Below are 25,348 nucleotides of genomic sequence, written 5' to 3'. Positions count from 1 at the left end.
GTGACTCCCCCAGTGCCTCCCAGTCCATCCCAGTCCAAACCAGTAACTCGCAGGAGGATGAGGATCAGTGGGAGGATGTGAGCGACGAGGAGGAGGAGGAGCCTGGAGAGCTTCCCAGTATGTCCCAGTATAAACCAGTACAGACCAGTAACCCCCTGTCAGCTTCCCAGTATGTCCCAGTATAAACCAGTACAGACCAGTAACCCTCCCAGTGCGTCCCAGTATAAACCAGTACAGACCAGTAACCCCCTGTCAGCTTCCCAGTATGTCCCAGTATAAACCAGTACAGACCAGTAACCCCCTGTCAGCTTCCCAGTATGTCCCAGTATAAACCAGTACAGACCAGTAACCCTCCCAGTGCATCCCAGTATAAACCAGTACAGACCAGTAACCCCCTGTGACCCCCTGTCAGCTTCCCAGTATAAACCAGTAACCCCCTGTCAGCTTCCCAGTATGTCCCAGTATAAACCAGTAACCCCCTGTCAGCTTCCCAGTGCATCCCAGTATAAACCAGTACAGACCAGTAACCCCCTGTCAGCTTCCCAGTTCATTCCAGTATAAACCAGTACAGACCAGTAACCCCCTGTCAGCTTCCCAGTGCATCCCAGTATAAACCAGTGCAGACCAGTAACCCCTAGAGACCTCCCCAGTGCTTCCCAGTGCGTCCCAGTATGAACCAGTACAGACCAGTAACCCCCTGTCAGCTTCCCAGTGCTTCCCGGTGCGTCCCAGTATAAACCAGTACAGACCAGTAACCCCCGGTGACCTCCCCAGTGCGTCCCAGTACAAACCTGTTCATACCAGTAACTCCCAGTGACTCCTGGAGACCTTCCCAGTTCAGCCCAGTACATCCCAGTAACTCCCAGTTTGGACCAGTGACCCCCAAAGACCTCCCCAGTTCGTCCCAGTTCATCCCAGTAACCCCCAGAGTCCCTCCCCGTCCTTCCCAGTCCATCCCAGTTCAATCCCAGTCCCTCCCAATCCCCTCCCAGTCCATCCCAGTCCATCCCAGTTCACCCAGTCTCCTCCCCTCCCCCAGCAGTGTCCCCGCCCGCCCCTCCCCCACCCGCGGGGGAGCTCCCAGCGCTGTCCCCTCCCCCCCCGGAGAGCAGCGGGACCCCCAGTGACGGTACTGGGGAGACTGGGAGGGACTGGGAGGGACTGGGAGGGGATTGGGATGGACTGGGAGGGGATTGGGAGGGACTGGGATGAATTGGGATGAACTGGGATGAATTGGGATGGACTGGGAGGGACTGGGAGAGGATTGGGAGAGAATTGGGATGGAACTGGGAGGGAATTGGGGTGAACTGGGAGGGGATTGGGATGGACTGGGAGGGAACTGGGGTTGATTTGGAGGGAATTGGGATGGGACTGGGATTTACTGGGAGGAACTGGGAGAGGATTGGGATGGATTGGGAGAGAATTGGGATGGACTTGGAGGGGATTGGGATGAACTGGGATGGACTGGGAGTTACTGGGAGGAACTGGGATGGGATTGGGAGGAGGTTGAGATGGTTTGGAATGGACGGGGATTGAACTGGGAGGGACTGGGAGAGACTGGGAGGGACTAGGAGTGAACTGGGAGATACTGGGAGGGGATTGGGATGGACTGGGATGGGGTTGGGATGGACTGGGAGGGACTGGGATGGACTGGGAGGGACTGGGATGGACTGGGAGGAGATTGGGATGGACTGGGATTTACTGGGAGGGAACTGGGAGTTACTGGGATTTACTGGGATGACTGGGAAAGAATTGGGAGGGACTGGGGTGGACTGGGATGGAACTGGGACGGACTGGGAGAGACTGGGATGGACTGAGATGGGATTGGGATGAACTGGGAGGGATTGGGACTTACTGGGATGGACTGGGAGGAACTGGGGTTGATTTGGAGGGAATTGGGATGGGACTGGGATGGACTGGGAATGAACTGAGGTGGACTGGGAGGGGACTGGGAGAGGACTGGGAGGGGATTGGGATGAACTGGGAGGGACTGGGGTGGACTGGGATGGGACTGGGAGTTACTGGGATGGACTGGGAATGAACTGGGATTAACTGGGAGAGAATTGGGATGAACTGGGAGGGACTGGGATAAACTGGGAGGGACTGGGATGGGATTGGGATGGACTGGGAGGAACTGGGAGGGACTGGGAGGGACTGGGATGGACTGGGAGGGAACTGGGATGGGATTGGGAGGGACTGGGATGGAACTGGGAGGTCACTGGTTTGTACTGGTTGTTACTGGGAGGCACTGGGGGGTCGCTGGGGGCATTGCTGGGGTGTTACTGGTTTATACTGGTCCATACTGGTCCATACTGGTCCATACTGGTCTTGCAGCTCCCGGTGTGGAGATCTCGGATTTCCAGAGGGTTCGTTTCCGTAAGAGTTCCCAGAGCCCCCCGAGGCCAGAGTGACCCCAAAAAACCCCAAAAATCACCCCAAAAACCCCAAAAATCACCCCAAAAATCCCAAATTCACCCCAAAAACCCCAAAAGAACCCAAAACCAGCCATGGGAGCTCCAAAAACCCCAAAAATCACCCCAAAAAACCCCAAAAATCACCCCAAAAAAACCCAAAAACCCCAAATCCACCTCAAAATCAGCCATAGGACCCCAAAAACCCCAAAATCACCCAAAAACCCCAATGCCACCCCAACCCACTCCAAAAACCCCAAAAATCAGCCCAAAATCAGCCCTGGGAGCCCCAAAAACCCCTAAATATCACCCCAAAAACCCCAAATTCACCCCAAAAAACCCCAGAAAACCCCAAATCCACCCCAAAAATGGCCTTGGGACTCCAAACTCAGCCCCGGGAACCCCAAAAATCATCCCAAACCCCCAAATTCACCCCAAAACCAAGCTGTGGGAGCCCCAAAAACCCCTAAATATCACCCCAAAAACCCCAAATTCACCCCAAAAAACCCCAGAAAACCCCAAATCCACCCCAAAATCAGCCATGGGACCCCAAAAACCCCCAAAAATCACCCCAAAACCAGCTGTGGGACCCCCAGAAACCCCAAAAACCATCCCAAAAAACCCCAAAAATCACCTCAAAAACACCAAATTCACCCCAAAACCAGCCGTGGGACCCAAAAACCCCCAAATTCACCCCAAAATCAGCCCCGGGAACCCCAAATTCACCCCAAAAACCCCCAAATTCACCCCAAAAAGAGCTGTGGGACCCCCAGAAACCCCAAAAATCACCCCAAATTCACCCCAGAAAACCCCAAATTCACCCCAAAATTGGCCTCGGGACCCCAAAACCCCCAAATTCACCCAAGAAATGGCCATGGGACCCCAAAATTGGCCCCAGGATCCCCAAAAAACCCCAAATTCACCCCAGAAACCCCAAAAATCCCAAATTCACCTCAAAACCAGCCGTGGGACCCAAAAACCTGCAAATTCACCCCAAAAAACCCAAACTCACCCCAAAAACCCCCAAATTCACCCCAAAACCCCAAAAAATCACCCCAAAAACCCCGAAATTCACCCCAAAACCCCCCAAAAAACCCAAATTCACCCCAAAAACCCCAAAAATCCCCAAACGAAATTCACCCCAAAAACCCCAAATTGCCCCAAAAATCCAAATTAGCCCCAAAAATCCCAAATTCGCCCCAAAAACGGCCGTGGGATCCCAAAAATCGGCCTGGGAACCCAAAAAAACCCAAAAATCACCCCAAAACTGGCCGTGGACGCCCAGAAACCCCAAATTCACTCAAAAACCCCAAAAAATCACCCCAAAAACCCGAAATTCACCCCAAAACCCCCAAAAACCCAAAATCACCCCAAAAACCCCAAAAACCACCCAAACCCCCAAATTCACCCAAAAACCCCAATTAGCCCCAAAATCCCCAAATTAGCCCCAAAAATCCCAAATTAGCAAAAACAATTCGCAAACAGCCGTGGGATCCCAAAAATCGGCCCTGGGAACCCGAAAAAAACCCAAAAATCACCCCAAAACTGGCCGTGGGACGCCCAGAAACCCCAAATTCACTCCAAAAACCCCAAAAAATCACCCCAAAAACCCCGAAATTCACCCCAAAACCCCCCAAAAAACCCAAAATCACCCCAAAAACCCCAAAAACCACCCCAAAACCCCCCAAATTCGCCCCAAAAATCCCCAAATTAGCCCCAAAAATCCCAAATTAGCCCCAAAAAACCCCAAATTCGCCCCAAAAACAGCCGTGGGATCCCAAAAATCGGCCCTGGGAACCCGAAAAAAACCCAAAAATCACCCCAAAACTGGCCGTGGGACGCCCAGAAACCCCAAATTCACTCCAAAAACCCCAAAAAATCACCCCAAAAACCCCGAAATTCACCCCAAAACCCCCCAAAAAACCCAAATCCACCCAACAAACCTCAAAAATCACCCCAAAAACACCCAAATCCATCCCAAAAATCCCAAAAATCACCCCAAAAATGGCCATGGAACCTCCAAAAAACCCCAAATTCACCCCAAAATCGGCCCCGGGAACCCCAAAAACCCCATATTCACCCCAAAAATCCCCCAAAAAACTCCCCAAATCCCTCTGGGGTCCCCAAAATTCCCCCCTGGACTCACCTGAGCTCACCTGGACTCACCTGGGTGCTGCTGCTTGGCTCTTTTTGGGGTTTCTGAGGAGCTTTTTGGGGTCTTTTGGGGCTTTTTGGGGCTTTTTGGGGTCTTTTGGGGCCTGGAGCTGCTGGATTGACTCACCTGAGCTCACCTGGACTCACCTGGACTCACCTGAGCTCACCTGGACTCACCTGGACGCTGCTGCTTGGCTCTTTTTGGGGCTCTTTTTGGGGTTTCTGAGGAGCTTTTTGGGGTCTTCTGGCACTTGGAGCTGCTGCACTGCCTCACCTGGACTCACCTGAGCTCACCTGGACTCACCTGGGCACTACTGCTTGGCTCTGGGGTCTCCTTTTGGGGTCTTTTTGGGGTTTCTGAGGAGCTTTTTGGGGTCTTTTGGGGTCTTTCGGGGCTCGGAGCTGCTGCACTGACTCACCTGGACTCACCTGGACTCACCTGGACTCACCTGGGCGCTGCTGCTTGGCTCGGGAGAACTTTTTGGGGTTTCTGAGGAGCTTTTTGGGGTCTTTTGGGGTCTTTTGGGGCTCAGAGCTGCTGCACTGACTCACCTGAGCTCACCTGGACTCACCTGGGCTCACCTGGACTCACCTGGACTCACCTGGACTCACCTGGACGCTACTGCTTGGCTCTGGGGTCTCTTTTTGGGGTTTCTGAGGATATTTTGGTGTTTCTGAAGAGCTTTTTGGGGTCTTTTGGGGCTTTTTGGGGTCTTTTGGGGCTGGGAGCTGCTGGACTGACTCACCTGGACTCACCTGGGCTCTGCTGCTTGGCTCTGGGGAGGTTTTGGGGTCTTTTTGGAGTTTCTGAGGAGCTTTTTGGGGTCTTTTGGGGCTCAGAGCTGCTGGACTGACTCACCTGAGCTCACCTGGACTCACCTGAGCTCACCTGAGCTCACCTGGACTCACCTGGGCACTGCTGCTTGGCTCTGGGGAGCTTTTGGGGTCTTTTTGGAGTTTCTGAGGAGCTTTTTGGGGTCTTTTGGGGAGCTGTCGGCACTCAGAGCTGCTGCACTGACTCACCTGAGCTCACCTGGACTCACCTGGACTCACCTGAGTGCTGCTGCTTGGCACTTTCTGGGGTTTCTGGGGCTCTTTTTGGGGTCTTTTGGGGCTCAGAGCTGCTGCACTGACTCACCTGAGCTCACCTGGACTCACCTGAGCTCACCTGAGCTCACCTGGCTGTACTTGGATTAAACTCTTCCTGCCCCCCAACTGACCCCGGGAGTGGATTTGGGGTGGGGGAGATACCTGGGGAGCCCAAAACTCACCTGAAGATCCCAAAACTCACCTGGGGAACCCAAAACTCACCTGGAGATCCCAAATTCACCTGGGGATCCCAAAACTCACCTGGGGAGCCCCAAAAGTCACCTGGGAGTTCCAAAACTCACCTGGGGAACCCCAAAACTCACCTGGGGATCCCAAAACTCACCTGGGGAACCCCGAAAGTCACCTGGGGATCCCAAACTCACCTGGGGAGCCCAAAAACTCACCTGGGGATCCCAAAAACTCACCTGGGGAATCCCGAAAGTCACCTGGGAGTCCCAAAACTCACCTGGGGAACCCCAAAAGTCACCTGGGGATCCCAAAAACTCACCTGGGGAACCCCAAATTCACCTGGGAAACCCAAAACTCACCTGGGGAATCCCGAAAGTCACCTGGGAGTCCCAAAACTCACCTGGGGAACCCAAAACTCACCTGGGAGTTCCAAAACTCACTTGGGGAATCCCAAAACTCACCTGGGAGGACATTTTTCCCATTAATTTTGGGATTTTTGGGGTGAAATCTCCCATTTTTACCATAAATTTGGGGTGAAATCTCCCTTTTCCCCATTAATTTTGGAATTTTTTTGGGTGGGATTTTTCTTTTTTCCCATTATTTTTGGGGTGGGATCTCCATTTCCCTATTAATTTTGGGGTGAAATCTCCCATTTTCCCATTAATTTTGGGATTTTTGGGTGGGATTTCCCTTTTTCCCATTAATTTTGGGGATTTTGGGGTGAAATCTCCCATTTTTCCCATTAATTTTGGGGATTTTGGGGTGAAATCTTTTTTCCCCTAAATTTTGGGATTTTTGGGATCTCACTCCCATTTTTCCCATTAATTTTGGGGTGAAATCTCCCTTTTCCCATTAATTTTGGGGTGGGATTTCCATTTTTCCCATTAATTTTGGGATTTTGGGGTGGAATCTCCTTTTTCCCATTAATTTTGGGGTGGGATCTCCCCTTTTTCCCCTAAATTTGGGGATTTTGGGGCAGAATCTCCCCTTTTCCCATTAATTTTGGGATTTTTGGGTTGAGATTTTCCCTTTTTCCCATTAATTTTTGGGGGTTTGGGTGGGATCTCCCTTTTCCCATAAATTTGGGATTTTGGGTGGAATCTCCTTTTTTCCCATTAATTTTGGGATTTTGGGGTGGGATTTCCCTTTTCCCATTAATTTTTGGGATTTTTTGGGTGAAATCTCCCCTTTTCCCATTAATTTTGGGGTGAAATCTCCCATTTTCCCATAAATTTTGGGATTTTTGGGATCTCACTCCCATTTTTCCATTAATTTTTTGGTTGAAATCTCCCATTTTTCCCATTAATTTTGGGATTTTTGGGATCTCACTCCCCTTTTCCCATTAATTTTGGGATTTCATTTTTCCCCTAAATTTTGGGATTTTTGGGATCTCACTCCCCTTTTCCCATTAATTTTGGGATTTCATTTTTCCCCTAAATTTTGGGATTTTTGGGATCTCACTCCCCTTTTCCCATTAATTTTGGGATTTTGGGGTAGAATCTCCCCTTTTCCCATTAATTTTGGGGTGAAATCTCCCATTTTTCCCATTAATTTTGGGGATTTTTGGGGTGGGATTTCCCCATTTTCCCATTAATTTTGGGATTTTTGGGTTGACATTTCCCTTTTTCCCATTAATTTTGGGGTGAAATCTCCCCTTTCCCCCATTAATTTTGGGATTTTTTGGGGTGAAATCTCCCATTTCCCCCTAAATTTTGGGATTTTTGGGATCTCACTCCCCTTTTCCCATTAATTTTGGGATTTCATTTTTCCCCTAAATTTTGGGATTTTTGGGATCTCACTCCCCTTTTCCCATTAATTTTGGGGTGAAATCTCCCATTTTCCCCTAAATTTTGGGATTTTTGGGATCTCACTCCCCTTTTCCCATTAATTTTGGGATTTTGGGATGGGATTTCCCATTTTTCCCCTAAATTTTGGGATTTTTGGGATCTCACTCCCATTTTTCCCATTAATTTTGGGGTGAAATCTCCCATTTTTCCCATTAATTTTGGGATTTTTTGGGTTGAAATCTCCCATTTTCCCCTAAATTTTGGGGAGAAATCTCCCATTTTCCCCTAAATTTTGGGATTTTTGGGGTGGGATTTCCCCGTTTTCCCATAAATTTTGGGATTTTGGGATCTCACTCCCCTTTTCCCATTAATTTTGGGGTGAAATCTCCCATTTTTCCCATTAATTTTGGGGATTTTGGGGTGAAATCTCCCATTTTCCCCATAAATTTTGGGATTTTTGGGATCTCACTCCCCTTTTCCCATTAATTTTGGGGTGAAATCTCCCATTTCCCCCCTAAATTTTGGGATTTTTGGGATCTCACTCCTCTCTCTCTCCCCCACAGGACGACCCGCCGACCCTCCCCAGGTGTGACTCGGGAGGATCCCAAAACCCCCCCGAGGATCCCCAAAAATCCCCCTGAGACCCCAAAAACCCCTCGGGGATCCAAAAAATCCCCCCGAGGGCATTTTGGGGTTTCCTCCTCCCCAAATTTCCCTAATAAAAATCCCAAAACGTCTCTGGATTTTCATCTTTTTAGGGTCTTTCTCCCCCCCCCGGGTGATTTTGGGGTGAATTTTGGGATTTTTGGGTTCTCCCCGAGCTCTTCTCCTCCCAAATCCCCAATTTTTGGGGTAATTCGTCCAAAAAAACCCAAATTTTGGTGTCATTTGGGGTAATTTCCTCCCAAAACCCCCAAATTTTGAGAAAATTTCCTCCCAAAAAAAAGCCAAATTTAGGAGTTTTCCTCAAAAAAACCGAATTTTGGAGTCATTTGGGGTCATTTCCTCCCAAAAACCCCCAAATTTTGAAGGAATTCATCCAAAAAAAGCCAAATTTAGGAGTTTTTTCTCCAAAAAACCCGAATTTTTGAGTCATTTGGGGTAATTTCCTCCCCAAAAAACCCCAAAAGAACCCCAAAAACCCCCAAATTCCAGGGGGAGGATCCCAAACCCCACCCCGGATTTTTGGGGTATTTTGGGTTCTCCCCGAACTCCTTCACCTCCCAAAAAACCCAAATTTTGAGAAAATTCAAAAAAAACCCCTAAATTTAGAAGTTTTTCCTCCAAAAAAACCGAATTTTGGTGTCATTTGGGGTCATTTCCTTCCAAAAAACCCCAAAAACCCCAAATTCCAGGGGGAGGATCCCAAACCCCACCCCGGATTTTTGGGGATTTTTGGGTTCTCCCCCCGAGCTCCAAATTTTGGGGAATTCCTCCAAAAAAAAGCCAAATTTAGGAGTTTTTTCCTCCAAAAAAACCAGATTTTTGCGTCATTTTGGGTCATTTCCTCCCCAAAAAACCCCAAAAAAAAACCCCAAAAACCCCAAATTTCGGGGGGAGGATCCCAAACCCCACCCCGGATTTTGGGGGATCCCCCGCCCCCCCCCGGCCCCTCCCCTCCCCCCCCCTTTTTGGGGTTTCCTGCCCCTCCCCCCGCGGTTATTTCCCCTTCCCAAATTTTGGGGAAGAACCCGGAGCGGCTCCAGGTGAGGGGGGGGCGCCGATTTTGGGGGTTTCCTTCACTGCCGGCACGATTTTGGGGGTCTCGGTCCAAATTTTGGGGGATTTCACTTAAAATTTGGGGTTTCCAGCCTCATTTTTGGGAGTTTTCAGCCCAAATTTTGGGAGTTTTCAGCCAAATTTTGGGAGTTTTCAGCTCGATTTGGGGATCTCCTGGGGAAGTTTGGGGGTTTCCTCCCCTCCTGGCTCATTTTTGGGGGTCTCAGCCCAATTTTGGGGGTCTCAGCCCAATTTTTTGGGGGATTTCAGTTAAAATTTGGGGTTTCCAGCCTCATTTTTGGGAGTTTTCAGCCAAATTTTTGGGAGTTTTCAGCCAAATTTTGGGAGTTTTCAGCTCGGTTTGGGGATCTCCTGGGGGATTTTGGGGGTTTCCTCCACTGCCGGCACGATTTTGGGGGTCTCAGCCCAATTTTTTGGGGATCTCAGCCCAATTTTTGGGGGATTTCACTTAAAATTTGGGGTTTTCAGCCTCATTTTTGGGACCTTTCAGCCAAATTTTTGGGAGTTTTCGGCTCGGTTTGGGGATCTCCTGGGAGAGTTTGGGGGTTTCCTTCACTGCCGGCCCGATTTTGGGGGTCTTAACCCGATTTTGAGGGTCTCAGCCCAATTTTGGGGGTCTCAGCCCAATTTTTGGGGGGATTTCACTTAAAATTTGGGGTTTCCAGCCTCATTTTTGGGAGTTTTCAGCCCAAATTTTGGGAGTTTTCAGCCTCATTTTGGGAGTTTTCAGCTCGGGTTTTGGGGATCTCCTGGGGGAGTTTGGGGGTTTCCTCCTCTCCCGGCCCAATTTTGGGGTTCTCAGCCCAAATTTGGGGGTCTCAGCCCAATTTTTTGGGGGATTTTACTTAAGATTTGGGGGTTTTAGTCTCATTTTTGGGATTTTCAGCCTCATTTTGGGAGTTTTCAGCCAAATTTTGGGATTTTTCAGCCAAATTTTTGGGATTTTTCAGCCTCATTTTGGGATTTTTCAGCCAAATTTTGGGATTTTTCAGCCAAATTTTTGGGATTTTTCAGCCTCATTTTGGGAGTTTTCAGCCAAATTTTGGGTCTTTTCAGCCAAATTTTTGGGACTTTTCAGCCAAATTTTTGGGACTTTTCAGCCTCATTTTTGGGATTTTTCGGCCTCATTTTTGGGAGTTTTCAGCCTCATTTTTGGTGTCCCCAACCCCAATTTTGGGGTCCCCAACCCCATTTTGGTGTCCCCAAACCAATTTTCGATGTCCCCACCCCCATTTTTGGGGTCCCCACCCCGCGGGGGGAGGGTGGAGCTGCCCCTCCCTGCCCCTCCCCCATTTCCTCTCCCAAAATTCTTGCGCCATTGGGGGTGGGGGAGGGAAGGGAACGTCACTTCCGGGGGGGCTGGGGAGGGGGGGGACACCAAAAGTGGGTTTGGGGACACCAAAAATGGGTCTGGGGACCCCAAAATGGGTTTGGGGACACCGAAATGGGGTTGGGGACAATAAAAATGGGGTTGGGGACAATAAAAATGGGTTTGGGGACACTAGAAATGGGGTTGGGGACACCAAAAATGGGGTTGGGGACATCGAAAATGGGTCTGGGGACATCAAAAATGGGGTTGGGGACAATAAAAATGGGGTTGGGGACACCGAAATGGGGGTGGGGACACTAAAATGGGGTTGGGGACACCAAAAACGGGGTTGGGGACACCAAAAATGGGGTTAGGGACACCAAAAAGGGGGTGGGGACACTAAAATGGGGGTGGGGACAGGTGAGTGACCACCTTGGGGTTGGGCTTGGTCACCTTCTGCAGGTCACCTGGCCAGGTGAGTGACCATCTTGGTCAACTTTTGGGAGATCTTTGACCACCTTGGTCACCTTCTGGAGGTCCTTGACCACCTTGGTCACCTTCTGGAGGTCACCTGCCCAGCTGAGTGACCACTTTGGTCACCTTCTGGAGGTCCTTGACCACCTTGGTCACCTTTGGGAGATCTTTGACCACCTGGCCAGCTGAGTGACCACCTTGGTCACCTTTTGGGAGTTCCTTGACCACTTTGGTCACCTTTGGGAGTTCGTTGACCACCTTGGTCACCTTTTGGGAAGTTCTTGACCACCTGGCCAGCTGAGTGACCACCTTGGTCACCTTCTGCAGGTCACCTGCCCACCTGAGTGACCACCTTGGTCACCTTCTGCAGGTCACCTGCCCACCTGAGTGACCACCCCACCTCTGCCCACCTCCCCCCAGCCCCAGGTGTCCCCAGCATGGACCTCCTGCCCACCTCCTCCTCCTCCTGGAACGACACCTGGAACGACACCTGGGACGACCTTTGGGACGACCCCTCCCTGTGGGACCTGGACGTGGCCGAAGTCCCCTCGGGCCACCGCTGGGTGCTGGCGCTCTACGCCCTCATCTTCCTGCTGGGCGTCCTGGGCAACGCGGCCGTGGCGTGGGTGACGCTGACCGAGCTGCGCCGGACGGTCAACGGCGTCTGGTTCTTCCACCTGGCCCTGGCTGACCTCCTCAGCTGCCTGGCTCTGCCCTTCATTGGGCTCCCGCTGGTCACCGACCACCACTGGCCGCTGGGCCGGCTGGCCTGCAAGGCGCTGCCCTCGCTGACCGTGCTGGCCATGTTCTCCAGCGTCCTGCTGCTGACGGCCATCAGCGCCGACCGCTGCGCGCTGGTCACCCGGCCGGTGTGGTGCCACAACCGCCGCAGCCCCGCGCTGGCCAGGGCGGCTTGCGGGGCGGCGTGGGCGGCGGCCGCGCTGCTGACCGCGCCGTCCTTCGCCTTCCGGACGACTCGCCAGGACCCCTTCTCGGCCAAGGCCACCTGCGTGCTGGCCTTCGGGCCGCGGCGGCGCGGCGCCGAGCTGGCCACCGCTCTGGCCAGGTTCCTCTGCGGCTTCCTGGGGCCGTTCGTGGTCATCTCGGGCTGCTACGGCCTCCTGCTGGGCCGGCTGCGGGCTCGGGGGCTGGCCAGGTCGCCGCGGGCCACCAGGACGGTGCTGGTGGTCATCGTCAGCTTCTTCGTGTGTTGGTTGCCGTACCACGTGGTGGGCTTGGTGCTGGCGGTGGCCGCGCCCGGCTCGGCGGCGGCCGCGGGGGCTCAGGCCGCCGACCCCGCGGTGGCCGGGCTGGCCTACGTCAACGGGTGCGTGAACCCCGTGATCTACCTGGCGCTGGGGCGGGGCGGGGCCGCCCAGGTGAGGAGGTCCTGGCGGGGGTTGCTGCGAGGGGTGCTGAGCGACGAGGCGCACGGCGGGGACAGCAGGGACAGCAGGGACAGGGACAGCAGGGACAGGGACGGCCGGGCCAGGAGTGCGGTCACCATGGCCACCGGCACCACCGAGGAGGGCAGCGACGGGCTGTGAGGGTGGTGACTTTGTCTTCGGAGTCATCGTCGTTGTCATTGTCATCATTGTCGTCATCATCGTTGTCATCTTCATCGTTGTCATCATCGTTGTCATTGTGATTGTCATTGTCACCCTCATCATCATCGGAGTGGTCAGCCCAAGGGTGGAGGGACAGTCTCATCATCGTCGTCATCATCATTGTCATCATCATTGTTGTCATCGTCATCGTTGTCATCGTCATTGTCATCGTGGTTGTCATTGTCACCCTCATCGTCATCGGCGTGGTCAGCCCAAGGGTGGAGGGACAGTCTCATCATCATCGTCATCATCATTGTCATCATCATTGTCATCGTCATCGTTGTCATCGTGATTGTCATTGTCACTGTCACTGTCATAGGTGTGGTCAGCCCAAGGGCGAAGGGACAGTCGCATCATCATCATTGTCATCTTCATTGTTGTCATCATCATCGTTGTCATCGTCATCGTTGTCATCGTCATCGTTGTCATCATCATTGTCATCGTGGTTGTCATTGTCACCGTCATCGTCATCGGTGTGGTCAGCCCAAAGGTGGAGGGACAGTCACATCATCATCATCGCCATCATCATCATCGTCATCTTCATTGTCATCGTCATCATCGTCATCATTGTGATCATCATCGTTGTCGTCGTGATTGTCATTGTCACCCTCACCGTCATCGGTGTGGTCATCCAGGGGTCACAGCAGTGTCTGGGGTCTGAGGGTGGAGGGACAGTGACATCACCATCATCATTGTTGTCACCTTCATTGTCATCATCATCATCATCGCCATCATCGTCATCTTCATCGTCATCTTCATCATTGCCATCTTCATTGTCATTGTCATCTTCATTGTTGTCATCATCATTGTCACCATCGCTGCCATCGGCGTGGTCAGCCCGGGGTCACAGCACTGCGGTCTGGGGACGGAGGGACAGTCACGTCATCATCGTTATTGTCATCTTCATCGCCATCATCTTCATCATCTTCATCGTCATCGTCATCATCATCTTCATCGCCATCATCTTCATCGCCATCATCTTCATCATCATCGTTGTCATCATCATCATCATCATCGTCATCATCATCATCGTCACCCTGGGGGTCACAGCACTGCGGTCTGGGGACGGAGGGACAGTCACATCGTCATCGTTATTGTCATCTTCATCGCCATCATCTTCATCATCATCATCGTTATCATCATCATCATCATCGTTATCATCATCATCATCATCGTTATCATCATCATCGTCGTCGTCATCATCATTGTCACCCTGGGGGTCACAGCACTGCGGTCTGGGGACGGAGGGACAGTCACGTCATCATCGTTATTGTCATCTTCATCGCCATCATCTTCATCATCTTCATCATCATCATCGTTATCATCATCATCATCATCATCGTTATCATCATCATCGTCGTCATCTTCATCATCATCGTCGTCGTCGTCATCATCGTCACCCTGGGGGTCACAGCACTGCATTCTGGGGACGGAGGGACAGTGACATCATCATCATCGTCATCGTTGTCATTGTCATCATCATCACCATCATCATCACCATCATCATCATCATCATCACCATCATCATCATCATCATCATCATCACCATCATCCTCCTCCTCCTCCTCACCTGGGGTCTCCCACCCCATCCCACCCTTGTTTCTCTCCTCCCCCAGGTGTCCCCTGTCCTGTCCCCCTGTCCCCTGTCCCCAAGCTGTCCCCCTGTCCCCAGGCTGTCTCCAAGCTGTCCCCCAGCTGTCCCCAAGCTGTCCCCTAGCTGTCCCCCAGGCTGTCCCACAGCTGTCCCCAGCTGTCCCCAAGCTGTCCCCTAGCTGTCCCCCAGGCTGTCCCACAGCTGTCCCCAAGCTGTCCCCCTGTCCCCCCAGCTGTCCCCAAGCTGTCCCCAGCTGTCCCCAAGCTGTCCCCCTGTCCCCCCAGGTGTCCCCAAGCTGTCCCCCAGCTGTCCCCAAGCTGTCCCCAGCTGTCCCCAAGCTGTCCCCTGTCCCCCAGGTGTCCCCAAGCTGTCCCCAGCTGTCCCCAAGCTGTCCCCCTGCCCCCCAGGTGTCCCCAAGCTGTCCCCCAGGCTGTCCCCCTGTCCCCCAGCTGTCCCCAAGCTGTCCCCCAAGCTGTCCCCAGAGCTGTCCCCCAAGCTGTCCCCCAAGCTGTCCCCCTGTCCCCCAGGTGTCCCCAGGCCTTTCCCAAGCTGTCCCCCAGCTGTCCCCAAGCTGTCCCCCTGTCCCCCCAGGTGTCCTCAAGCTGTCCCCCAAGCTGTCTCCAAGCTGTCCCCCAGCTGTCCCCAGGCTGTCCCCAAGCTGTCCCTCCGTCCCCAGGCTGTCCCCAAGCTGTCCCCCTGTCCCCCCAGCTGTCCCCTGTCCCTGGCTGTCCCCAAGCTGTCCCACAGCTGTCCCCAAGCTGTCTCCAAGCTGTCCCCTGTCCCCTGTCTGTCCCCAAGCTGTCCACCCTGTCCCCCAGGCTGTCCCCCAAGCTGTCCCCAAGCTGTCCCACAGGTGTCCCCAAGCTTTCCCCTGTCCCCCAGGTGTCCCCAAGCTGTCCCCAGCTGTCCCAAGCTGTCCCCCAGCTGTCCCCCATCCCCCAGGCTGTCCCCAAGCTGTCCCCTGTCCCCCAGCTGTCCCTGTCCCTGGCTGTCCCCAGGCTGTCCCCAAGCTGTCCCCAAGCTGTCCCACAGCTGTCCCCAAGCTGTCCCCTGTCCCCCCAGGTGTCCCCAGGCTGTCCCCAGGCTGTCCCCTGTCTGTCCCCAGGCTGTCCCCAAGCTGTCCCCAAGCTGTCCCCAATAAAGGCAGAAGCTGCCCCTCCCCACTTCCCCTTTCTGGGGTGATTTCCGGCGGTTTTGGGGAAGGAATTTCGCTGACTCAGCGCCTTTGGAAATGTCCCCAAGGTGTCCCCACCCCGGAAAGGCCCTGCGGCGGGGGGAGGAGGGGACATTGCGTCACCTGGGGGGGGCTGGGACAGCGGGGGGGGGTGGCCCTGGGGACAGCGAGGGGTGGGGGGACAGCTGGGGACAGCTGGGGGTCATTTGGGGACAACTGGGTGTCATTTGGGCACATTTGGGGACAGCTGGGGGTCATTTGGGGACAACTGGGGGTCATTTGGGCACATTTGGGGACAGCTGGGGACAGCTGGGGGTCATTTGGGGACATCTGGGGACACCTGGGGACATCTGGAGACAGCTGGGGTCACCTGGGTGTCATTTGGGGACAGCCGGGGACACCTGGGTGTCACTTTGAGACACTTGGGGTGACTTGGGTGTCACCTGGGGACACCTGGGAACACCTGGGTGTCATTTGGGGACACCTGGGGACACCTGGATGTCATTTGGGGACAGCTGGGGGTCACTTGGGTGTCATTTGGGGACACCTGGAGACACCTGGAGACACCTAGGGACACCTGGGGACACCTGGGGGACACCTGGGTGTCGTTTGGGGACACCTGGGGACACCTGGGTGTCATTTGGAGCACCTGGGGACACCTGGGGACATTTGGGGACACCTGGGGACACCTGGGTGTCACTTTGGGACACCTGGGGACACCTGGGGACACCTGGGGTCCCTTGTCACCTCCCCTGAGCCCCCCGGACCTTTTTTTTTTTCCCAAAAATCCCAGGAAACTGCAGGAGAATCCCAAATTTTCCTCCCCTTTTCTCAAAATCCCAAAATCGAATTTTTGGCCCCAAAATGCGGGAAAAAGGAAAAACTGGGAAAAGGAAAAATTGGGAAAAATCAGGATTGGGACCAAAAGGATTGGGGTTTGGCTTCCCTTTTCCTGCAGGAATTTCCCCCAAATCCCACCTGAAGTGATTTTTCCTTGGAAAAACCACCCTGGAAGTGTTTCCCCAGAATTCCCGGAGGGATTTTTCCTGGTAATTAGCAGCTAATTAACGGCTGGCGCTAATTATGGTGGAGATCCCGGGTTGGCAGTGCTGGGATTGGGATTTGGGGATTTGGGATTTGGGATTTGGGGATTTGGGGATTTGGGATTTGGGGATTTGGGGATTGGGATTTGGGATTTAGGATTTGGGATTTGGGGATTTGGGATTTGGGGATTTGGGGATTTGGGATTTGGGGATTTGGGGATTTGGGGATTTGGGATTTGGGGATTTGGGGATCTGGGATTTGGGGATTGGGGATTTGGGATTTGGGGTTTGGGGTTGGGATTTGGGGACTTGGGAATTTGGGGAGTTGGGGAGTTGGGGATTTGGGGATTTGGGAATTGGGGTTTGGGGATTTGGGATTGGAGGAATTGGAGATTTGGGATTTGGGAATTTGGGGATTTAGGATTTGGGAATTTGGGATTTGGAGAGTTGGGATTTGGGGAGTTGGGAGGTTGGGGATTGGGAATTTGGGATTTGTTTGGGGTTTGGGATTTGGGGTTTGGGATTTGGGGATTTGGGATTTTGGGATTTCGGGGATTTTGGGATTTCGGGGATTTGGGGTTTTGGGATTTGGGGATTTTGGGGATTTTAGGGTTTTGGGATTTGGGGATTTAGGTTTCAGGGATTTGGGATTTTGGGATTTGGGATTGGGGTTTTTGGGATTTGGGGATTTGGGATTTGGGGATTTGGGGATCTGGGATTTGGGGATTTGGGGATTTGGGATTTGGGGATTTGGGGATTTGGGATTTGGGGATTTGGGATTTGGGGATTTGGGGATTTGGGGATTTGGGATTTGGGGATTTGGGATTTGGGGAATGGGATTTGGGGATTTGGGATTTGGGGAATGGGATTTGGGGATTTGGGAATTTGGGAATTGGGGATTTGGGAATTTGGGAATTGGGGATTTGGGATTTGGGGAATGGGATTGCTGGGAGGGATGAAATTCGGGATTTCCTGGGGTTGGGATTTGGAAGGGTTGGAATTGAGGGATTTAGGGTTGGAATTGAGGGATTCAGGGATAATTTAGGGATTTAGGGTTAGAATTCATGGATTTAGGGCTGGAATTCAGGGAAGGATGGAATTCAGGGATTCAGGGCTGGAAATTCATGGATTCAGGGCTGGAATTCATGGATTTAGGGCTGGAATTCATGGATTTAGGGCTGGAATTCAGGGGTTTAGGGCTGGAATTTATGGATTTAGGGCTGGAATTTATGGATTCAGGGCTGGAATTCATGGATTTAGGGTTGGAATTCAGGAATTTAGGGCGGAATTTAGGGAAGGATGGAATTCATGGATTCAGGGTTGGAATTTATGGATTTAGGGCTGGAATTTATGGATTCAGGGCTGGAATTCATGGATTTAGGGCTGGAATTCATGGATTTAGGGCTGGAATTTATTGATTTAGGGTTGGAATTCATGGATTTAGGGCTGGAATTCAGGGATTTAGGGCTGGAATTTATGGATTTAGGGCTGGAATTTATGGATTCAGGGCTGGAATTCATGGATTTAGGGCTGGAATTCATGGATTTAGGGCTGGAATTTATTGATTCAGGGCTGGAATTTATGGATTTAGGGCTAGAATTCATGGATTTAGGGCGGAATTAATGGATTTAGGGCTGAAATTCATGGATTTAGGGCTGGAATTCATGGATTTAGGGCTGGAATTTATGGATTTAGGGTGGAATTTAGGGATTTAGGGCTGGGATTTATGGATTTAGGGTGGAATTCAGGGATTTAGGGTTGGAATTTATGGATTTAGGGTGGAATTTAGGGATTTAGGGCTGGAATTTATGGATTCAGGGCTGGAATTCATGGATTTAGGGTTGGAATTCAGGAATTTAGGGCGGAATTTAGGGAAGGATGGAATTCATGGATTCAGGGTTGGAATTTATGGATTTAGGGCTGGAATTTATGGATTCAGGGCTGGAATTCATGGATTTAGGGCTGGAATTCATGGATTTAGGGCTGGAATTTATTGATTTAGGGTTGGAATTCATGGATTTAGGGCTGGAATTCAGGGATTTAGGGCTGGAATTTATGGATTTAGGGCTGGAATTTATGGATTCAGGGCTGGAATTCATGGATTTAGGGCTGGAATTCATGGATTTAGGGCTGGAATTTATTGATTCAGGGCTGGAATTTATGGATTTAGGGCTAGAATTCATGGATTTAGGGCGGAATTAATGGATTTAGGGCTGAAATTCATGGATTTAGGGCTGGAATTCATGGATTTAGGGCTGGAATTTATGGATTTAGGGTGGAATTTAGGGATTTAGGGCTGGGATTTATGGATTTAGGGTGGAATTCAGGGATTTAGGGTTGGAATTTATGGATTTAGGGTGGAATTTAGGGATTTAGGGCTGGAATTTATGGATTTAGGGTGGAATTCAGGGATTTAGGGTTGGAATTCATGGATTTAGGGCTGGAATTCATGGATTTAGGGTTGGAATTTATGGATTTAGGGCTGGAATTCATGGATTCAGGGCTGGAATTCATGGATTTAGGGCTGGAATTCAGGAATTTAGGGCTGGAATTTATGGATTTAGGGCTGGAATTCAGGAATTTAGGGCGGAATTTAGGGAAGGATGGAATTCAGGGATTCAGGGCTGGAATTCATGGATTTAGGGCTGGAATTCATGGATTTAGGGCTGGAATTCAGGAATTTAGGGCTGGAATTTAGGGAAGGATGGAATTCAGGGATTCAGGGGCTGGAATTCGGGAATTCAGGGTTGGAATTTCGGGGTTTAGGGCTGGAATTCAGGGATTTAGGGCTGGAATTCAGGGAAGGATGGAATTTATGGATTTAGGGCTGGAATTCATGGATTTAGGGCTGGAATTCATGGATTTAGGGCTGGAATTCATGGATTTAGGGCTGGAATTTATGGATTTAGGGCTGGAATTTATGGATTTAGGGCTGGAATTCATGGATTTAGGGCTGGAATTTATGGATTTAGGGCTGGAATTTATGGATTTAGGGCTGGAATTCATGGATTTAGGGCTGGAATTTAGGGAAGGATGGAATTCAGGGATTCAGGGGCTGGAATTCGGGAATTTAGGGCTGGAATTTATGGATTCAGGGGCTGGAATTCGGGAATTTAGGACTGGAATTTATGGATTCAGGGCTGGAATTCAGGGATTTAGGGTTGGAATTCATGGATTTAGGGCTGGAATTTATGGATTCAGGGCTGGAATTCAGGGATTTAGGGTTGGAATTCATGGATTTAGGGCTGGAATTTATGGATTTAGGGCTGGAATTCATGGATTTAGGGCTGGAATTCATGGATTCAGGGCTGGAATTCAGGGATTTAGGGTTGGAATTCATGGATTTAGGGCTGGAATTCATGGATTCAGGGTTGGAATTTATGGATTTAGGGCTGGAATTCCAGGCGGGACCCCTCCCCATCCCCCTCCCCCCGCCCCTCCCCCTCTCCGCCCCTCCCCTCGGCCGCAGCGCTGGGGGGGGGAGGGGCAGCCGCTCCTCCTCCTCTTCCTCCTCCTCCTCCTCCTCCTCCTTTTCCTTCTCTTCCTCCTCCTCCTTTTCCTCCTTTTCCTCCTTTTCCTGCTCTTCCTCCTCCTCCTCCTCCTCCTCCCGGCTCGCTCCCGGCCATGGAAGGCTCGGGACCCCCGGGGGGGGCGCGGGGGTCGCCTCCCCCCTGAAGCCACGGCGGGAAAGGTGAGTTGAAATGGGGGAAAAACGGGAAAATTTGGGAAAAAACGGAAAAAAAAAAAAAAACCGGGAGAAAATCGGGATAAACCGCGAAAAAACCGCGATAAAATCGCGACAAACCGCCGGAAAATCGCGATAAACCACCCAAAAATCGGGATAAACCTCACCCCCCCCAGCCCGTTTTTCCAGCGGCGACCCCTCCCAAATTTTCCAGCTTTTTAACCCTTCCCTGCAAACAGCCCAGCGCGGCGATTTGGGATTTTTTTTGGGGATTTTTAGGGATAATTCCAACCTCCCCATCGCCATAAATCCGCCGTGTCATCGCCGCTGCTGCCAGGTGTGGCTTTTCCAGGTGTGGCGCTTCCAGCCAGGTGTTCCCAAAGATCCAGCCCGGCGGGATTTTCCCGAAATTCCCCAATTTCCCCCCAAAAAAAACCCCATCCGGGGGGATTCCCCTATTTTTTTTCCCGGTTTTTTCCCCGTTTTTCCCGTTTTTTTCCCGGTTTTTCCACCCTCCACCTGCAATTCCTGATTTTTTTTTTCCGCTCCGAGCAGGGCGCGTCCTTCCCGCGTTGCGGCGCCGCGACGGGGTTGGAATTCTCATCGCGAAAATCCTTCCGAATCCTTGGAAATCCCAAGAAAATCCCCGAAAATCCCGTTTTTCCCAGCCCGGGGGACAAGGGGCGGCAGTGGCATTGAGGTTGATCCCGCCGGGAATCTCTTCCCGAGGAAAAAACCGCCATGGGAATGCAGATTTTCCCTAAAAAAAAATAAAGATTTTAACCTCAACCAGCCCGAAATTCCAATATTTTCATTTTTTTCCCGGGAATTTTGCAGCCCGGGAGGGGAAATTCCTGCTGGGGATGCTGGTTAGAACCTGAAAAAATAAAAAAAATCCATTTTTTTCCCAAGGAAAATGCCGGGGGTTTAAGGAAAAAAAAAAAAAAAAGGAATTTTTGAAGGTGTTTTGACCTTTAAATGAGACATTCCGTGGATTCTCCATGTTTTTTTTTTCCCTGGATATTCGGGATTTTCAGCACCTGGATGAGATTCCCCCCCTCCCTTATATAATTCAGGCCCAAATTCCACATTTTTCACCCCAGGAATGCTTTTCCAGGTGGGAAATCCAATTTTTTTGGGTTTTTTTGGGTTTTTTTCAACTCCTGGATTCTCTGATTCCAAAGGAATTTTTTGGCCACACCTGGATTTTGGGGAATTATCCACCTGGGAATGGAGGTTTTGGGGTTTGGAAGGAGCTTTTCCCAAAGGGAAAATTCCCTTTTTTCCACCCAAAATCTCTCCATCCGGGATGGGTTTGGATTTGGGGGTGGAATGGATGATTTTTGGGATGATTTGAGTGGGAAAAAGGGAATTAAAGAGGATCCTGGGCAGGAAAAATGGGATGGGGGGAAGGAAGAGAAATGAATTTAACTGCTTTGAACTGGGAAAATCCCAAATTCCAAGGTTTTGGGCTAAATCTCTTGGAAAAAAGATTTTAGGGCTTTTTCCCCCTCAAATTTCTGGATTTTGGGGCCTGGCTCATCCTAAACTCCCCTTTCCCCCCAAATCTTGGGATTTTGGGCTTTTTTGGGCTCCAAATTCTCCCTTTTCCCCTTCAAATTTTGGGATTTTGGACTCAGCAAATGTTTCATTCCCACATGTCCTCTCAAAACTTGGGATTTTGGGCTTTTTTGAGCTCCAAATTCTCCCCTTTCCCCTCAAATCTTGGGATTTTGGGCCTGGCAAACCCCAAATCCCACTTTTTCCACTCCAAAAACTTGCAATTTTAGGTTCAGCCCATCCCTCTTTCCCATTTTTCCCTCAGAAATCTTGGAAATTTGAGCTCGGCCTACCTCAGCTCCTCCTTTTTCCCCTCAAATCCCAGGATTTTGGGCTTTTTTGGGCTCCAAATTCTCCCTTTTCCCCTCAAATCTTGGGATTTTGAGCTCAGCAAGTATTTCATTCCCACATTTCCTCTCAAATCTTGGGATTTTGGGCTTTTTTGAGCTCCAAATTCTCCCTTTTCCTCCTCAAATCTTGGAATTTTGGGCCTGGCAAACCCCAAACTCCACTTTTTCCACTCCAAAAACTTGGAATTTTTGGCTTAGCACATCCCTCTTTCCCACTTTTCCCTCAGAAATCTTGGAAATTTGAGCTCGGCCTACCTCAGATCCTCCTTTTTCCCCTCAAATCTTGGGATTTTGGGCTCAGCAATCCCTTCGTTCCCACTTTTCCCTCTGAATCTTGGGATTTTAGACCTTTTTCAGCCCAAATCCCATTTTTTCCCCCTCAAATCTTGGGACTTTAGGCCTTTTACACCCCAAGTCCCATTTTTTTCCCTCAAATGCCAGGATTTTAGGCCTGGCACATCCCAAATTCCCCTTTCCCCCCAAATCTTGGGATTTGGGCCTGGCACAGCTCTTTTCCCCACTTTTCCCCCTCAAATCTTGGGATTTTAGGCCTTTTACACCCCAAATCCCACTTTTTCCCCTCAGATCTCTGGGAAAGAGGGATCTGCCAGCCACAAAATCCATTTTTTCCCCTCAAATCTTGGGATTTTAGGCCTTTTTTCGCCTCTAAACCCTGGGATTTTAGGCCTAGCACACCCAAATCCCTCTTTTTCCTCTCCGAAAACTTGGAATTTTAGGTTCAGCACATTCCTCGTTCCCATTTTTCCCTCAGAAATCTTGGAAATTTGAGCTCGGCCTACCTCAGCTCCTCCTTTTTCCCCTCAAATCTTGGGATTTTGGGCTTTTTTGGGCTCCAAATTCTCCTTTTTTCCCCTCAAATCTTGGAATTTTGGGCCTCGCAAACCCCAAATCCCACTTTTTCCTCTCCAAAAACTTAGAATTTTAGGTTCAGCACATTCCTGTTTCCCACTTTTCGCTCCAAAATCTTGGAAATTTGAGTCTGGAAATCCAAATCCTCCTTTTTCCCTCAAATCTTGGGATTTTGGCCTTTTTTTTACCACTTTTCCCCTCAAATCTCAGAATTTTGGCCTTTTTTTCCCACTTTTCACCCCAAATCTTGGGATTTTGGACTTTTTTTCCCAAATCTTGGGATTTTGGACTCAACAAACCCCAAATCTCAAAGTTTCTCACTGGAATTCTCTTGGAAATTTGGGAAAAGACTCATTTTCCAATTTTTTTTCCTCATTATTTTCCACATTATTTTCCACATTATTTTCCTCATTATTTTCCACATTATTTTCCTCATTATTTTCCTCATTATTTTTCTCATTTTTTTCCTAATTTTTTCTCTCAGGCTGGAAAGGAAATTCCCAGGAATTGAGTCCAGGGGGAATTTGGGATAAAGGGAAATTTGGGATAAAGGGAAATTCCAGTGATTTCAGGGAATCTGCTGTGGGGTTTTGTGATTAATCTGATTTTTTAATAATTTAGGGTTAATAAGATTGTGTTGAATTAGTTTTTGTTGTGTTGTTTTATTCTTTATTAATCCTGATTAATATTGTTTAATGAATTATTGGTTTAAATCCTATTCTTTTAAAAGCATTTTAATTTTGAAATCATTTTTATTCCTCTTATTTGTTATTTTCATTCTGGAAAATCACCATTCATTTAAATCTATTGTTTTTTAAATTTATTCTTATTTTTATTCTTTACAAATCTCATTTTTAATTTATTCTTATTCTGAAGTGATTTTTATTCTAAAGTGAAGCTTTTTAATTTCTTTCCATTTCAATGTCATTTCAGTGTTTAATTATTATTTCAATATATTATTTTATCACTTTCTTTTCACTATTCTATTCAATGCTTTCATATTTTCAATTTATTCTTTTATTTCCATAATTCTTATTTTCTAATTTTAATTTTCATTATCTTACTTTCGATTATTTTAGTTTTTATTTTAATAACTTTAATTTTTATTACTTTATTTTTATATTTAATCCCCAGAATGTCATTCTTATTATTTTAATTATATTAATATTAATAAAAATATTTGTATTATTTTTCATTTAGCTTTCTTTTTAATTCCTTCACATTTTTAATTAACATTTATTTTTAATTAGTTATTTTAATTCCATCCTTTGAAATTCTTTTTATTTCAAAATTAATTTTCATTCCATTCATTAATTTTTAATTCAATTTATTCTCATTTGAATTGGAATTTTAAATTATTTCATTTGATTTAAATTTGATTTAAATGTTATTTAAATTTTCTAAATTCATTTTATTCTTTTTTTTTTTTGATTTTCTGCTTTTCATGGAGTTTTTTTTCCAGCCAGACTGAGGATGGGAAAAGTGGGAAAAAATCCCAAAAAACCCCAAAGGAAAATAGAAATAAAATCCTGTCCAATCCGTGGGAAAATCGTCCCAAAAAATTCCAAAAATGAGGGAAAATCATAAAAAAAAAAAATCCAAAAATGAGGGAAAATCATAAAAAAAAAAATCCAAAAATGAGGGAAAATCATCCCCAAAAAAATTTCCAAAAATGAGGGAAAATCATCCCAAAAAATATCCAAAAATGAGGGAAAATCATCCCAAAAAAAATTCCAAAAATGAGGGAAAATCATCCCAAAAAAAATTCCCAAAATGAGGGAAAATCATCCCAAAAAAAATTTCCAAAAATGTGGGAAAATCATCCAAAAAAAAATTCCAAATATGTGGGAAAATCATCCCCAAAAAAACCCTAAAAATGAGGGAAAATCATCCCAAAAAAAATTCCAAAAATGAGGGAAAATCATCCCAAAAAAAAATCCAAAAATGAGGGAAAATCATCCCAAAAAATTTCCAAAATGAGGGAAAATCATCCCAAAAAAATCCAAAAATGGGGAAAATCATCCCAAAAAAAACCTCCTGGAACAAAATCCACCAAATTCCCTTTTTTGGGGGAATTTTTAATTTGGATTTCCCTGGAATTTGGGGAATAATTTGAATTTGGAAAGAATCCCAGTGGTTTTTCCACTCCTTTTCCTGGTTTTTATTTAAATTTTTTTATGTTTTTTTGGCCTCAACCCAAATTTTGAGGAAAATCCAGGCTGATGGGAGGCAGCTTGGAAAAATTCCAGAGGTAATGGAGGGGAAAAAATGGGAATTACTCCAGATTTGAGCAATTTTATGTGGAATTCTCC

At 49.0% G+C, this 25,348-nt stretch overlaps 1 protein-coding gene and 2 long non-coding RNA genes across 3 annotated transcripts in view; all 3 read left to right on the top strand.

Moving 5' to 3' along the window:
- The window catches only part of LOC146421807 (uncharacterized), a gene marked incomplete at its 5' end in the record, with an annotated part of 33,352 nt that extends 17,783 nt beyond the window's left edge, over positions 1-15,569 (top strand). The window contains 7 exons of the mRNA XM_085047046.1: positions 9,102-9,336; positions 11,580-12,696; positions 12,858-12,966; positions 13,080-13,233; positions 13,423-13,603; positions 13,638-13,752; positions 15,558-15,569. Coding sequence (XP_084903172.1) covers positions 9,102-9,336; positions 11,580-12,696; positions 12,858-12,966; positions 13,080-13,233; positions 13,423-13,603; positions 13,638-13,752; positions 15,558-15,569 — 1,923 coding nt within the window. The remainder of the gene's footprint in view (positions 1-9,101; positions 9,337-11,579; positions 12,697-12,857; positions 12,967-13,079; positions 13,234-13,422; positions 13,604-13,637; positions 13,753-15,557) is intronic.
- Positions 8-8,367, top strand: LOC146421808 (uncharacterized). The gene is made up of 4 exons (XR_014848460.1): positions 8-117; positions 1,040-1,129; positions 2,335-2,366; positions 8,194-8,367. It is a non-coding gene; the product is annotated as an uncharacterized LOC146421808 (long non-coding RNA).
- Positions 15,570-19,700: 4,131 nt separating the features above from the next.
- Positions 19,701-21,048, top strand: LOC146421806 (uncharacterized). The gene is made up of 2 exons (XR_014848461.1): positions 19,701-20,262; positions 20,812-21,048. It is a non-coding gene; the product is annotated as an uncharacterized LOC146421806 (long non-coding RNA).
- The last annotated feature ends 4,300 nt before the right edge of the window (positions 21,049-25,348 follow it).

The sequence above is a fragment of the Lichenostomus cassidix genome, unplaced genomic scaffold (genome assembly GCF_008360975.1).
Source record: "Lichenostomus cassidix isolate B80296 unplaced genomic scaffold, HeHo_3.0 HiC_scaffold_881, whole genome shotgun sequence".
Classification (NCBI taxonomy): Eukaryota; Metazoa; Chordata; class Aves; order Passeriformes; family Meliphagidae; genus Lichenostomus; species Lichenostomus cassidix.
This window is presented reverse-complemented; position numbering and strand designations above follow the sequence as displayed.